The sequence below is a fragment of the Ambystoma mexicanum genome, chromosome 4q (assembly GCF_040938575.1).
Source record: "Ambystoma mexicanum isolate Mex_15411 chromosome 4q, UKY_AmexF1_1, whole genome shotgun sequence".
Classification (NCBI taxonomy): Eukaryota; Metazoa; Chordata; class Amphibia; order Caudata; family Ambystomatidae; genus Ambystoma; species Ambystoma mexicanum.
Window position 1 is genome coordinate 970,582,071 of NC_090928.1, and position 16,789 is coordinate 970,598,859.

The following is a 16,789-nucleotide window of genomic DNA, read 5'->3' on the forward strand; positions in this document are numbered from 1 at the left end:
TCCTTCCTGAGGAACTTGTTCAAGTTTCTCAAGTCCAAGATGGGTCTCAGTCCTCCGTACTTTTTTGGGATGAGAAAATATGGGGAGTACCAACCCCTGTTCCTCTCCGCTACAGGTACCAGTTCTATGGCACCTTTCTCTAGCATGGTTAAAATTTCCTGCAACAGGAGCGGATCCGGAATTTTGGCAGAGTTGGCTCCCGGTGGATGATTCTGAGGCCTTTTTAGAAAGTGAGACAGTAACCCTGGGCTTCTGTTTCCAGTGCCCAAACATCTGAGGTAATGCCTCGCCATTCCTTCAAATGTTGAGAGATCCTGCCTCCCACTGGTGTTTTGTGTAACAAGGTCTCAGAGGGATTTGGAGGCGGCTGCAGGAGTGGCTGAGGGTACAGATGCCGCTCCTGAGGCTGATTTTGCACCTCTTCCTCGTGTTCCACGAGGGAAGTTTCGTTTGCCCCTTGGAGAAGCCTGTCCTCTTCCTCTACCAAAAGAGGAGTAGTATCGAAAAGAACGACCCCTCCAGGAAGATGAGCCAGAATAGGGTTTTAGAGGCTGGCGCAAAGAGGCGCTAAGTGATTTAGCTGCCGCTTTCGAGGTCTGAAGTTTTTCTAGTCTTTCATCAGCCTTTCTGCCAAAGAGCCTCGAACCATCAAAGGGCATGTTAAGGAGTCTAGCTTGCACGTCTGGTGCAAATCCCGACTTCCTCAACCACGCAGATCTGCGTAGCACAACGCTTGCAGCCATGGATCTGCTGATACTATCAGCAGTGTCCAGTCCAGACTGGAGACATTCCCCCATTGCCTCCTTCCCGTCTTTGACTATTTCAGGAAGCCTTCCCTTTCCTCGCCTTCCAGAATATGATCAGCCGCCGCCGAAATACAGTCCCACAGGGTATGGGTAAACCTGGCTAGGGTACAGGTGACATTTGCCAATTTAAGTGCCATACTGCCCGACGGGAAAACTTTACGTGCCCAGGCATCCATTTTTTTATCCTCTCTATCTGGAGGGATAGTTGGATAAGCATTTTGTTTTGAAGTAGATGCTGCCTGAATGACTAAACTCTCTGGAGTCGGATGTTTATTCAAATATTCAGGATCCGTTCCAGCTGGTCTATATTTTCTTGGAAAACTGCTATCTGCAGCAGCAATAGTTTCTGGTTTCTCCCAGTTTTTCTCCACAGTCCTTTAAAGGGCCCTGTGAAAAGGGAGAACAGGATCTTTCTGAGGTCCCTTGACGATTATATCCGTCATGTCATCTTGTTCAAAAATGGTTGAAGTATTACCCCAACCCATATATTCAACTACTCTGGTCATAAGACCCCTATACCCAGCATCTGCATTCTCTGCAGGATCAGGTTTGGCGAACTCTAATTCTGGGGATGTGTCAACTCCACTGGCAGAATGTAGAGTATCACTCAGGTCTCTCATTCTAGATTCCTGGCCAATAAGTTCCTCAGGAACTTGCCTTGTACCATAAGTAACTCCCAAAGGAGTAACCTCGTCCTCTTCTGAAGCAGACTCTTCATAGATTGCTGACAGATTTGAAAAAGTCTGACCTGGGCAAAGGAGTGAATCTCCTTTCTTCCTCTTCCATCTGCTTCGAAGGGAATGGCAAATCCCTCAAGGTTTTCGAGGGTGTCTTCGAAGTCTTCAAAGTTTTCGAAGATGACTTCGATAATGGCGTCAATGACGCATTTGGTTTTGACGTCGAAATTATCGACGTCGAGGGTGTCGACGAAGTTGTCGAAGTCTTCGAAGACTTGTGTTTCTTGCATGGCACTGGAGAGGTGCTCGACTCTCGAAGAGTCTTTGATGGTTTTCCGTCGACTCGAGGTTTTTTGGATTCCTCAACGCTACCGGTCTTGGCCATGGTAGCCTCTGACTTCCCTTTGTCGTCCAATGGAGCGACTTTAGGGGTATGGCTTTTTCGAGGGTCTTTCGAGGGGGTCAGGGCCGCATTCTCGAAAACCTCCATCATCTTTTTGCGGAATTCTTCCCACTTACTGGGAGAATCCGATTTAGTCAGACAACGAATTTCTTCGGTCGACTCTGAAGAAGAAGATGATGAGTGAGATCTATGTCTCCTCTTCATTTTTTTCAATGACGACGAAGGGTGTCTCGACCTACTCCTAGATCGAGATCTCTTCGAGTGCCTATGGCGATCCGATTCCTTAGAATCAGTCGCTTTCTTGTGTCTTTTTGACGAAACCTTTTTTGAGGCCTCCCTCCCCACTGACAGTTTACCTCTCCTCTCACAAAGAGCTTTTTCGGTCATAGATTGGCAGGACCCGCAGTCGTCGGTTCGGTGACTGGAACCGAGACACCAGAGACAAATCCGGTGGGGATCGGTGATCGACATCTTAGATCCACAATCTGCACACTTTTAAAAACCAGTTCTGGGTGTCGAAGGTGTCGAAGATGACGACATTTTCTTCACAGAAAATAGAAGCGCGCCGTTCTCGATAGCGAAGCGATCGGAAAAACGGAACTGAAGCAACGGGCGCGGCTCAAGCTATTTATACCATCGGTGATGTTGACAGAGTACGGAGTACGTCGAGGGACAATCGACGCCACGACCTCAAGCACAGCGCCCTCTGCCAAGAAAAAAATAATAATTTCCGAAGCAGCGAAGCTGGAGATAACGATTTATCACAAGATGAGGAATACGTGGGAGGACACAATCCATTCGAAAGAGGCTGTTGCAGTAGTCCAACCTAATGAGGACCAGATCTCTAGCGACATTGAGCTTCAGGGGGAAGGTGAGAAAATTGAGAATGCCTCTAAGGAGTTGAAGTTGAAAGTGGGCCTTCTTGGCAAGGTCCAAGATGTGAGGAATGAAGGAGAGAGAGGAGTTGAATATGACCCTGAGGTTTCGAAATTCAGAGAAAGGAGGGGGTGGAGAACCCATAGAGGGTGGCCTTAGTGCAGGGGAGAAGTAGGGAAGCGGAGTCCCGATAGGAAGGATCACAGTCTTGCTGGAATTGAGAAAGAGATCATTGGAGGTGCACCAAGACTGGATAGCGGACAGGCAGTCAGGGATGACCGAGGAGGAGGAAAGAGAGGAATAAGGGAGTCTGAAGAAGAGTTGTGTGTCATCTGCAGCATAACACTGGAAGTGTGGGGAGAAGGCGGAGATCAGGTGTGCAAGAGGAACGAGGTAGATGTTGAAGAGGTGGAGGAGAAGGAGCCCGGATCACATGGGAAGGACAGTGAGTGAGGAAGGAGGTCAACCAATCCAGTGCCCAGTCCGAGATATCAAGAGTATCTTGGAGCCACTTTATGAGGATGGAGTGGTTTACTGTGTCGAAGGCAGAAGAGAGGTCAATCAGAATGAGAACAGCGATGGAGTTGGAGTCAAGCTTTGCAAGCAATTCTTCACAGGTGTTCAGTAGAGCAGTTTCTGTGCCTCTGGACGCTCGGAATTCAGATTGATGGTCATGCAAGCAACCAACAAGCTCAGTGTGATGGGTCAGTTGGGAGAAGACCAACTTCTCCAGGAGTTTCCCAAGGAATGGAGTGGTAGAGATAGGGCGGTAGATGGAGCGGACACAAGGGGTCAGCAGAGGGCTTTTTTAGGGGGGGGTGCACAAGGGAGTGCTTGAGAGAGGAAGGGAAAGAACCAGAGGCAAGAGAGTGGTTGCAGAAATCAACAAGAGCTGGTGCGAGGGAGCAGATATTGTCCTTGATAGTTGTGGAAGAACAAGGAGAGACCTCTTTGGATGAGACCCTCATAGAGCAGACTACTCTAGTGATCTCAGCTGATGTGATAGAGAAGGAGGAGAGAGTTGAAGGGGGTCTGAGAGAGACCAAGGGAGCCTGGGGGATAGGGAGGGGAGTGGAGGAAGAGAGAGAGGACAGGATGTCCTGAGTTTTAGAAGGGAAGTGGGTGGCCAGTGCAGTACAGAGGGTCTGAGAAGTAAGAGGTGAAAAAGACTGCAGAAGGATTGGCAAGTTCCTTTAATATTTTAAAGAGTTCAGCCGTGTTGTTAGTGGCCACAGAGATGCGGGCCTGGATGTGGACCCTCTTCTTGGAGCGGATAGAGAGATGGTAATGCCTTTGGAGTCGGCACAGGCCAGCTTGGCAGAGGAGGAGCACAAGGTGTGCCACTTCTGTTCAGCAGTTCTGCACTTGCGTTTCAGGGCGGGTAGATTGGTGCTGTTCCAACTTTTACGCTTGGTGACGGGTTTCAGGTGGATCCTCATGACAGGGGCAAACATGTCAATAGTGTTAGTGATAGCGAGTTGAAGATTGTCAAGGACAGAGTCAGTGGGAGAGTCAGAGGGGGCTGGAGGAGGGGAGATAAAGGTAGAGGCAAACACAGCAAATGGCACTCGCTTCATAGGATGGATGAACGTGAAGGAGGTTGGCAGTGCTGGGGAGGCTTGGTCAGGGGGCCGAGAGGTCCCAGGTGGGAAGAAAGGAGGGAGTGGTCAGACCAGGACAGAGGGTTGGAGAGCAGGAGATCAGCATAGATGAAGGCATCGAGAGTGAGTCCAGCAGAGTGGGTAGTGCTGGAAGGGAGAACAGTGAAGGAGAGAGAAGTACAGAGATCACAGAAGAGTGGAGGCATGGATAGTGGAGTCCTGGTGGATGTTGAAGTCACCAAGAAGGAGGAGTTTAGAGGTAGAAGTCAGGAGAGAGGAGAAGTCCGCCCATTCCAATAGGAAAAGAGAGATAGGGGCGGGGGGGCCTATAAACAGTGGCAAGGGTGAGAGAGAGAGTAGGAGAAACACCAAGCTTGCAGACCAGGCTTTCAAAGGTGGAAAAGACGGGACCCACTCAGGGAAGATCAGGGCCACTTCCCCGTCCAGATCGGCTGGGACAGGGCTTGGAGATGATTTTGTAGCACTCAGTGAGTCAAAAGCAGTGACTGAGCTGGCATTGAACCACATTTAGGTGGAAGAGAGGACGTCGTGATCAAAGTCTTCAAGAAGGAGGCAGATGTCAGAAGAATGTTTGACAGCAGATCGAGCATTCAGAGTGGCTAAGTGTAGGCGGTCACCTCCTTTGACGGTTTTCCAAAGAGAGGTGCAGGGAGGTGGTACACTCGTCAGCGGTGGTGAAGGAGAAGGTAGGAAGTTAATGAGGGCTGGCAGGCACCGGTCAAAGAGAAAAAGATTGGGCTGCAGACCCTGGGCCATGACAGTGCCATTATGATAGACATTAATGATGCACCTTGAGGATGAGAAGTGCACCAATAGTACTTCCCATCTAGAGCCACCATTAATGGGTGAAGAGGAAAAAGGTGTGAGGAGAGGGATCAGATGGGAGGTCCAAGTCTGGAGATGGAACAGAGAAGAGGATATCAGTGAAGGTCTGTCTGGAAGTAGCACCAACATAGGTATCAGCAATAGGTAGGCCAGGATTTGAGGCCAGGAGATATTTCTTTAGCTTTTTTCTTCCACACTTTGTGAGAGAGGGGAGACAGGTGATAGAGTAACAGTTAGAATAGATGGGTGGAAATGAAGAGTGCTGTAGAGGTGGAGACAGAGGACAGATGGAGAGGCTGCACAATGCATGATCAAACTCACAGGGCGGCCTAGCAGGCAAGGGTGGCAAGAGGATGCACAGATGTAAGGCACACCTAAAATCGAAATTTATCAGAAAGCGCAGAATGCAGCAAGTGGAGGATGCACTGATGTTAAGCATACATAGATGCGAAAGATGGCACAATTGGAGATGAGGAAGAAAGGTGGTGATGGCACTCCAGTGCTCACATCAGGCAACGGGACGCCCATGTTGGAAGGGTATCTGAGCCACAAATCCAGCAGCCCAACTGAGCTTTGCATTATATACAAACACTCCAGCCATAAATAGGAAGGCAAACGCTCAGTTTGATAAAAATGGGAGCACTGCTCCCACAGCCTTGTGAAATGGGGATGCGAGTATGGCCAGCAGCCTCAAGTAGAGAGAGTATACAATTCATTATGCCAGTGGGTCACAGACTTGGAAGTTTGGTGACGGCACAGCTTACATTTGAGCATGCAACAGGCATGAAATGTGCACATGGATAAAGAAACCCAGAAGCAGTTGAAGTGAGGACACACAGGCATAGAGCAGAGGCCAGGCGCAGTGGGCAATAGAGCTCACATGGGCTGAATAAACTGCATTATAAGAATAGAGCAGAACGCCCAGAAAATAAGGTGGTGAACACTCCATTGAAGGGGAGAAAGTGCAAGGAGGAGGCCGCAATGAGGGGGGGCTCACGCGAATCATGGTGATTATGAGGCTTACCAGTTAAGAAGTGCTTGTCACTCTCGTGATGCAGCCAATGATAGGGAGCCCTCTGACTCCATACAAGCCCGGACAGGACCAGATGGTGTGGTGGTGGGGGGGAACTGGCCCTTAGACGAGGCCCTTTGAGGGGGAAGACGATCGCCTGCCGACTCCGATCCCTGGCACCAGGAAGCAGTGAACCAGCCAATCCCGGGTCCCTGCACAGGTCAACTGCTGCAGATGCTGCACGGGTCAGCCATGTTTAAACAAACGACCCTCGCCGGGTTCGCAATGGTGGTGGTGCCACCAGATGCACTGGGCAGTGGATGCTGGAGCTCAGGGTGAGTGAACACTTTTTTGAGTGAAAAACAAGATGAGCAAGTATTCGGATACATAAAAAGAATGTAGCGTGAAACACATTCTAGATAAATTGGACCGAGAAGGTAGATGGGTGTTTGCAGCAGTGGAGTTAGACTGGATTCCAGCAACATTAGTTTATGTTCGTAGCTTTAGACCTCGGGCACCGTGAGGGAGTCTGAAGAGGCTCTAATTTCATCAAACACCACAAAAATAACAATTGGATTTGACTTTACTGTAAGTGCACATAGCAAAGTCAGAATGCTAGAGAAGAATGGAAAACGTAGAATGAATATCTTGAACTTTCACACCCTGCTAGGCCTTTTTGGATGCATTGAGGCTCTTCAATCTGGCCTTAAAGGATTATACTTTCTCATCGGCTCAATTCACACATTCCCAGGTGGCTCTCCTGTTAATGTATAATACAAAGACAAAAATGACCCTGACATCTCAAATTGGCAGTATCCTATTCACTACACCATTGTACGGAGGGTTCTTCAACAAGGCATTCAGCAGCCTAATTCTTCACAGGATTGCCATAGCCCTTTCCTTCAATGAAATGAGACGTTCACAGCTAAGGTTATAATTGTTGGAGAAACTAAGCGTGCACAACATTCAGGGTAGTAGCGGAAAACAAACAGCTTTGTTGTGCAAGACAAATAAGGCAGACACATATTCACAGCAATGGAACTAACCGCAACTACTTGACCCGCTTTCCACACCTCTGCCTTTATAGGTCATTTTCAGGTGGCGAATGCGAAACCTAGCAGGAGCCTTCTAGAACCTTCAATCAAGGCCAACTTGCTTGGCAAAGCTGCCTCCCACCCTATGAAGTAAATTAGAAACCTCCCTATAACAGTAAACAGTTGAAGCAGACGACCATTGGACTTATCACATGACAAGTTCCACTGTGTGTTCCTGCTAAAGGGGCTTTCCAACCATGCTTCTCGGAACACTTCCTTGTATTCTCTCATGATGCTCATAATTAACATTGCGCCGGTCCGAATCATATGCTCCCAAAAGCCCTTGGCATTGAAAAATGGCAGACATCAGTTTTTAGGTTGAGTCCACGCATGACAAATAGAAATGATGAAAATAACTAACTTTGATGTTCAATACTTCGAAGGAGGATACAACCAGGAGAAAATAGCCATCAACAAAGAAACACTTGCTGGACCGGGAGCAGGGGAACCACTGCATAAACAAATAGGTACCCAAATGTTATGCTATCTGGCAGCTAGGCGGAGGTGGATGGGGGAGCATAACACTAAGAAGGCCATTCCTAGGGTGGGCAGTATGTGGTGTCAGGTAAGAAGGTTTTTGGGTCCCCCAAAATATAACACTTACTTTTCTATGGGGGTGCAGGCAATGACAATATTGCTGCAGCCGTTCTTGAAAGGTCACATGGAGGGCACAACAGTTAGTAAGTCTTAGTCAGGGGCTTCATCAGGTTGCTATATCCCCAAGTATTTTTCCCAGTATACTCTGCAGCCTCAAGCACTGGAAATTGAAGGACCATTTTAAGTATGTTCTGGGTTTTATATAGTGTGAACCAATCTGTGAATCAAAAGTATCACAAGGGGGTAAAATAATATGGCTACAATTGGAAGTCTAGGCTATTAAGGGTACACTTGGTAGTTCATGTAAAGGGGGGACTACAGACGGTTGCAAGCAGGTAATACGGGTTAGTGAGGGCATGGTATGTACAATTTGTTGGTGGATCTGCAGCTATACGCCAGCTATATCTGCAGCTATACCCCAGCTAAAGCTATATTCCTGTGACTTTTCCACAAACCAGGCTTCCAAACTACACTGTTGAGGTCCTTGATCTGCCTCAGCAATTCTCTGCTTTGTCATCTTCTACTATGAGCGAGGAAGCAAAGTGTGTTTCCTTGTAAGCCCCCCTATCTCCAGTAGACCTCTGCAGAGGCCAAACAACATGGGGAATGTTTGAAATCCCTTGGGTTGGTAAATGCGCGAGTGCAAAGAAAAATGTCCTTTCAACAGTGTGCTTTCCATTTCAGGATTGTATGTTAGAGTCTAAAAGAGCTAGTTAAAAAGATGGAACACAAGTTCCATAGATGAATGTAGGTCACTAGCACTTTGCGTAGGTCTGCCTAGAAAAGCGAAGAAGATTTCAATCTCAACCCACTGCATGTAATCGAGTCTTTATGCACCTTAAATTGTTAGAAGTGAATTATTACTTCAGAATAAAGAAATGTCTATGCTCTGCTCTATGCTCTTCTCATAAACCACAGAGAACACTCATAATACACTACCCTCCACCATTAAAATGCAATGATACTTACATGGTGCAGAAACAGTTTTAAAAAGTAATGTAAAAGGAGCTAAAAAGTACAAAGGAAAGGATACAGTTCAACGTTACGTAGCGTTGCAGAGTCTGCATCAAATGATGACTGATATAGGTCCCCATATCGTGTTGCAAGGTTTCTAAATTCATCCATGGAAAGCTGCATCTGTAAAAAGAAATGAACCAAAACAAAACAAAACATTACCTCTGCTAATTAAAATTGAGCTTGGCAGCAGTGAGGTGGCATGATAAGACTCCAAGCTCTTGGGCAAACCAACCTTGGTGTATGCAGTAATTAAGCACTGGCAAAGCCAACAGTTTCATTCCATGCACATCTGCTTTGGTCATGCAGGCCTCCTCCCATGCCCCAAGCAGAGATCAGGACTGCATAGGGATGGTCAGCCATGTTAGAACATGATCTGGCGATGGTTAACCATGGCCAGCGATGGTCGACCATGGTCTATTTACTGTTAACCATGATCAGTGGTTGTCTGATCGACTGTAATTCTCGATCGAGCCAGCCAGAGTGCAGGACCACTGCCTGACCAAATATGCCAATACAAATAATACCACTCCAGCACGATCCAGGCTGTTCAAGAGGTATTTCTCTTTTGGCACTTTCCCTCCATAGTCCTATGGATCCCCAAACTTTTTGCTTTAGTTTTTTAACCTGCCCTGACATTTTACAGGGAAATTAAGCCTTTTGCTTCACTCCCCTGGCCTTTTGCACATGTTATGGGGAAACTGACCAGTCCTTCAGACCATCAGTACTGGGAAACTATGTTTCCCTTTTGACTTTTACACTTTTGTAACCTTTTAACATTTCACACATCACCTTGAAATGCAATGGGGAAACTTTGGTATCTGCCTAGCTTTTTACACTTTGGATTTTTGTTTAACTTTATATGTGCCTAAAGACAAGCTGGTGGCAGCAATTCTATTTTTACAATTTCTATGTTATTTCTCATCTGTTTGGCCTACTTCCTGCTGTGCCAGGTCAGGAAATCCCATATAAGGTCATGCTGTTAGATCTCTCTGCCCTTCCAGTCTGTTGGCTGGCAAAGGAAGCACGGCGTCGCCAGTTGATCACCGGCACATCCACGATCAAAGACTTCAGCGCAAAACTAAAGTGTATCCTAGCAGTCGTGTGCTTCACTTACCCCGGATGCAGCGCGGTGCCTGGAAGGTAGCCTGGCAACGCTGGCATCCTCTACACTACAGGAGCACTCACCCTGCTGTGACGGTATCACGCAAACCAAGTCACGTGATACAGTCTTCATAAGCTCCTCCCTGGACAATCACCGGCGCTTCTGAACTTTCTTCGGTGGCGTTTTGGATTCGATTCCTGATCATAGTTTTCTCTGGTCCTCCCGGTTTTGACTTCGGACTGCTTTGGTTGCTCTTTGGGATTTGCCTTTTTGATCTTTTGCCTTCCTCCTCTTGAACTCGGACTGTCCCTGATTTTGCCTTGGATTCTGACTTGCCTTTGCCTTCTGCACTGCCCGCTCCCTGCTCGACATTGGCCTGACATAGGATTTTGCCTTGGATACTGATTTGGTCTGCTTTGCTCGCTCCCTGCAAGACATTGGATTGTTACTGGACTTTGCCTCACAAGTACACGGACTAGAGACTTCCGTGGTGAACGTTGTGGGTTGTTTGCTTCTTAAGCCTCACGACTGAGGTTGCTACGAACTTCCTCTGCCCATCCGGACCCTTGTTACCACTGGACAGGAGTCCAACACGGTAAGACTATAAAAGTATTAGGGATTCCTAGTTATTCTGTTGATGATTATTGATAAGTTACTCATTGCCGTATTCTTTGCTTAGACTGCAGGTGTCAGCATTACCAGCCGGTTAACTTCTTACCTGAGTTAGCAGGTTAGTGGTATTCCGTGTATGCTGTTTGTATTGGCCTTATTGTTTATGCAAAGTCTGATACTTGCCTTGTTTTCAGCTGGTGGTGTGTCCTCCTGTCTACTGAGTCTACACTTCTACGGCGCCTGGGTCATCGGTCTCCTGTCTTTCCAGTAATAGATCATTCTGGTTGTTATTTCTAATAGCCAGACAGGTACATTATTTGGAAGACTTCGTCATCTACACGACGAGGCAAGTCGCTCCATATCAAGTGCTCCCTTGGTCTGACAGATTCAGAAGCCTTTAATATGGATGCGAACGAGACCTTGACGACTATTTTGCAATTAGTGGCCGACCTTCGTAATGATATGACTGCTGCCCATTCCGTTACCCAAAGACGGATCGATGAGCTACAAGCAGGTATGCAATCCTCAGGCGCACAACTACCACCGTCTGACATGGCATCTGGGTCAGGTGTAGGACCACCGGCACCAGGGGCTGGGCCAGTGTACATGACGGCACAGTTCCCATTGGCGCCTCCAGAACGATTCAACGGAGATCCTAAATTTTACAGGACCTTTTTGAATCAATGCAGGGTGCATTTCCTCTGTAGACCTTCTTCCTTTCTTGACTCTACGACTAAGGCCGCCTTTTTGCTTTCCCATGTGGGTGGTACAGCGGCGGCCTAGGCTAACCCATTGCTAGAGGATGGCAGTCATTTGCTGTACAATTGTGACGCCTTGATAGAGGCAATAAGGCGTGTGTTTGATACACAATATGCTACTCAAGCTACAGATCTAGAGTTATTGGGCCTCAAGCAAGGGGAGATGCCTCTTCTTGCATATATGGCCAAGTTCAATCAACTAGTGGCAGAGACCGGATGGCCTGAGGACAAGAAGGCATCCCTGTTTTACAAAGGCCTTTCGGAACCCCTGAAAGATACCCTGGCCACTGTTCCGGTTGTGCCAAATACCTTCCCTGAACTTCTTGATTTGGTATTACAAATCGATTCAAGACGAGCGGAAAGAAAGGGGGAAAAACAAACTGTTCCTCCCATGTCCTTTTCACCCCCCGCTCCTACGCCTAGTCCTTCGGAACCTATGCAAATAGGTGTATTACGGGGACCTCTCTCCGCTGAGACGAGAGAACACAGGCGGAAGAACGGATTGTGTTTCTATTGCGGGGCCTCAGATCATCTTTTGTGCGTTTGTCCGAAAAAAACAGCTAAGAAGCAGGGAAACGCCAAAGCTCGGCAGTAGAAGGGGTCCAGCTGCAGGGCATTTCTTCCATGGACTCTAATTCTTCCATCCCTTATTACCTCTCGGTTACTCTCTCTTCTGACACAGGTGGTCCAAAAGAGGTCTTGGCCGTCCTAGACTCGGGGGCTACCCGCTGTTATATGGACGAACATTATGCTCGAGAGTTGGGATTGCCTATTGTAATTAAACCTTTTCCTGAAACCGTGAGTGCTGTTGATGGGTCTTCATTGGTTTCAGGTCCCGTAACAGAGTGTACAGCTACGCTGATGATGACCACTAGCTCCGGGCATAATGAAAATATAACTTTTGATATCATTGCGGCTCCGCAGCTTAAGTGTATATTGGGACTGTCTTGGTTACGGTTACATAACCCCGTAATTGACTGGCAATCAAGGGAGGTGATGTTTCTTTCTGATCATTGCGAAAACAACTGCTTGGAAAGTACTCCCGACTCATCGAAACCAAGTTGCGCCTTGCTTGATACCGCTTCCATTGTGGGAGCTGTTATCAACACAGCTTTACCAAAAGAATATCAAGAATACAAGGATGTTTTTGATTCAGTTGCAGCAGACATTCTGCCAACCCACAAGACTTACGATTGTCCAATAGAACTGGTACCTGGGGCAAAGATACCATCCGGGCAAATATACTCTTTGACACCCAAAGAAGATTTAATCCTAAAAGACTATATTGAGAAATCCTTAGAAACTGGTTTCATTCGCCCATCAAAGTCCCCGGCAGCCTCTCCTTCATTTTTTGTCCCCAAAAGGGAGGGGGACCTGCGCCCTTGTATTGATTATCGGGCTCTGAATGCGGTTACCATAAGAAACCAATATCCACTCCCGCTGATCTCTGTCTTATTGAATCAACTCGGAAGTTCAGTGGTGTTCACTAAACTGGACTTGCGTGGGGCATATAACCTAGTGAGAATTCGAAAGGGAGATGAATGGAAGACAGCGTTCAAAACCAAATATGGGCTTTTGGAGTATTGCGTGATGCCTTTTGGGCTGTGCAACACCCCGGCCACCTTTCAGTATTTCATCAATGAAGTGTTCCATGATATGTGGACCGTTATCTGGTGGTTTATCTGGATGACATTTTGATCTATTCACCCTCTCTGGAAACACACATTTCACATGTAACCAGTGTATTGCAGCAATTAAGAGAAAACCACTTATTCGCCAAATTGGAAAAATGCATATTTCATGTACAGGAGGTGGAGTTCCTAGGTTACAACATTACCAACCATGGGGTGCAAATGAGTCCCTCTAAGGTATCAGCAGTGTTGCAATGGCCGACCCCTGTTACCTTGAAAGAGCTTCAGTCCTTTCTGGGGTTCTCTAACTTCTACCGACGCTTCATTAAGGATTTCTCAACCATTGCTGCCCCCCTCACGGTTTTGACCATTTCCAAAAAGTCTTTTTGCTGGAATGGGGAAGCTCAAAAGGCGTTTGAAAGTCTTAAGACCGCATTTACTACTGCACCTGTACTCCAGCATCCCAATACGGCAAGGCCTTAAATTGTGGAAGCCGATGCTTCAGGTATTGCTCTTGGAGCGATACTGTCGCAATTATGCCCCGAGACAAACGGGCTTCACCCGGTTAAATATCACTCCAGGAAACTCACCTCATATGAGAGGAATTACACTATCACAGAACGAGAGTTGTTGGCAGTAAGAGATGCTTTCATGGTATGGAGGCACCATTTGCAGGGTACCTCAGAACCTGTCCAGGTTTTTACCGACCACAGAAATCTGCTTGCACTCCAGTCCGTTAAGTGTACTACAGCTCGGCATGCTCGTTGGCACGTGTTTTTCTCAATGTTTAATTTCACTATCTCGTATCGCCCAGGAGCCCTCCATTCTAAAGCTGATGCACTTTCTCGTAACCATGGTAGTCCTGAGCCCAGTAGCATGGATGGGGTTCCACTTTTACCTAACCAGGTGGTATGTGGTTGTACCCTCCAACCGTTCTTTATAGACAAGCTTCGAGATTGGGTGGAGACATCTCCCACGGAAATAACCACTCTGGGGCTGGAGATAGTGCAGTCCCTCCCTTATAAAGATGGGAAGGTCTATCTACCCGATATTCTTACGAGACAACAGGCGATGCAATGGTGCCACGATTCGTCTATTGCCGCCCATCCGGGTATCCGGAAGACTCTGGATTTACTAAAACGTTGGTGTTGGTGGCCATGTATGGCAAAAGATGTTGCAGATCATTTGTCAACCTGTGCGGTTTGCGCCCAGTGCAAGTCTCTTCATGGCAAACCAGTAGGCTTGTTACGGCCTATGCCCATACCCGAATTGCCATGGACCATGATTTCCATGGACTTTGTTGTGGAACTACCGTTGGTGGAAGGCTATGACACGATATGGGTTATCATCGACTATCTCACGAAGATGGCCTTGTTCGTGCCTTGCAAAGGAATCCCTACAGCTCCTATTCTGGCGAGCCTGTTTCTGAAGCATGTATTCAGGCGTTTTGGTCTTCCATCAATCATCATTACTGATCGGGGGTCACAATTCACTTCTCGCTTTTGGCAAGCGTTAACCTCTACCCTAGGTATTGATGGTAGATACTCCAGTGCATACCACCCACAAACCGATGGGCAGACTGAACGCGTAAACGCGACTATGGAGCAATACCTACGCTGTCTTATCAGTCAGCTTCAAGGTCCTTGGGTCTCGCTTCTGTCCTTTGCTGAATACGCCTATAATGACTCTATACATACTGCGACAGGTGTTTCTCCGTTCTTTGCTATGTACGGAATGAATCCTAGAGCTCTTCCTATACAGTTTGAGCTTCCACTGAATAACCCTGCAGTTCTGGCTTGTGTAAGGGATTTGTCTGAAACAAGCATAAAAGTTCGTCAACATTTACTCCAAGATCAAGCAAAAATGAAAGAAACAGCGGACACTCATAGATCTCCGGCCCCGGAATACAAAATAGGTACCAAGGTGTGGTTATCCACGCGTAACCTGCGAATACCAGGTCGCAAAGCTCTTACACTTAAGTTTGTAGGGCCGTACGTCATTTCAGAAGTCATTAATCCGGTGACTATCCAGTTGAAGCTCCCATCTACCTGGAAAATCCATCCGGTGTTTCATGTATCTCTTGTTAAACCTTGCCATCCTTCTACTAGGCTTCCATCTCGCCCTCTTCCTATTAAAGTTCATGGTTCAGATGAATATGAAGTGAACGCTATTTTGGGCACACGGATACGCAGGGGTAGACGGTTTTACCAGGTGGATTGGAAGGGGTACGGTCCGGAAGATCGTACCTGGGAACCGGCATGTAATATACATGATCCAGTTCTGGTGTCCCAGTTCTGGTCTGCCCGAAGGGTGAGGGCCTCTTTGGGGGAGGATACTGTTAGATCTCTCTGCCCATCCAGTCTGTTGGCTGGGAACGGAAGCACGACGTCGCCATTTGCTCACCGGCGCATCCACGATCAAAGACTTCAGCGCAAAACTAAAGTGTATCCTAGCAGTCGTGTGCTTCACTTACCCCGGATGCAGCGCGGTGCCTGGAAGGTAGCCTGGCAACGCTGGTGTCCTCTACACTACAGGAGCACTCGCCCTGCTGTGACGGTATCACGCAAACCAAGTCACGTGATACAGTCTTCATAAGCTCCTCCCTGTACAATCACCGGCGCTTCTGAACTTTCTTCGGTGGCGTTTTGGATTCGATTCCTGATTCCTGATCATAGTTTTCTCTGGTCCTCCCGGTTTTGACTTCGGACTGCTTTGGTTGCTCTTTGGGATTTGCCTTTTTGATCTTTTGCCTTCCTCCTCTTGTACTCGGACTGTCCCTGATTTTGCCTTGGATTCTGAATTGGTCTGCACTGCCCTCTCCCTGCTCGACATTGGCCTGACATAGGATTTTGCCTTGGATACTGATTTGGTCTGCTTTGCTCGCTCCCTGCAAGACATTGGATTGTTACTGGACTTTGCCTTGGATTGCTTCCACGCTGCTGCATCACCTTGAATGATTTCGTCCCTCACAAGTACACGGACTAGAGACGTCCGTGGTGTACGTTGTGGGTTGTTTGCTTCTTAAGCCTCACGACTGAGGTTGCTACGAACTTCCTCTGCCCATCCGGACCCTTGTTACCACTGGACAGGAGTCCAACACGGTAAGACTATAAAAGTATTAGGGACTCCTAGTTATTCTGTTGATGATTATTGATAAGTTACTCATTGCCGTATTCTTTGCTTAGACTGCAGGTGTCAGCATTACCAGCCGGTTAACTTCTTACCTGAGTTAGCAGGTTAGTGGTATTCCGTGTATGCTGTTTGTATTGGCCTTATTGTTTATGCAAAGTCTGATACTTGCCTTGTTTTCAGCTGGTGGTGTGTCCTCCTGTCTACTGAGTCTACACTTCTGCGGCGCCTGGGTCATCGGTCTCCTGTCTTTCCAGTAATAGATCATTCTGGTTGTTATTTCTAATAGCCAGACAGGTACATTATTTGGAAGACTTCGTCATCTACACGACGAGGCAAGTCGCTCCATATCAAGTGCTCCCTTGGTCTGACACATGCACTTTGTTAGATTGTATGTGTTATATCTTATAAAGTTTAACCTGTACATAGATCATGCTTGTGGATGATACCTGTGAGGTCCCATCATTCCACCTGGTCAACACCAGAACCTACAGATTAAGAATGTTTATGTAGGAATCTGTTGTCAGTTTAGTGGATCACCAAAGAAGGGAGCTGGAGCCTGTTATGTGAGCTCTTAATAAAGGCTCTGTCGTTCATAAGGAAGAGTGAGGTATCTTATTTACAACAT

The 16,789-nt window shown here is 47.3% G+C and overlaps 1 protein-coding gene across 3 annotated transcripts in view; it reads right to left on the bottom strand.

Annotated features, from left to right (window-relative positions):
- INTS7 (integrator complex subunit 7) overlaps window positions 1–16,789 on the bottom strand; it is a 673,605-nt gene that overhangs the window by 143,287 nt on the left and 513,529 nt on the right. For all 3 annotated transcript variants that reach the window (XM_069608525.1, XM_069608526.1, XM_069608527.1), the window contains one exon: window positions 8,946–9,049. In XM_069608525.1, coding sequence (XP_069464626.1) covers window positions 8,946–9,049 — 104 coding nt within the window. The remainder of the gene's footprint in view (window positions 1–8,945; window positions 9,050–16,789) is intronic.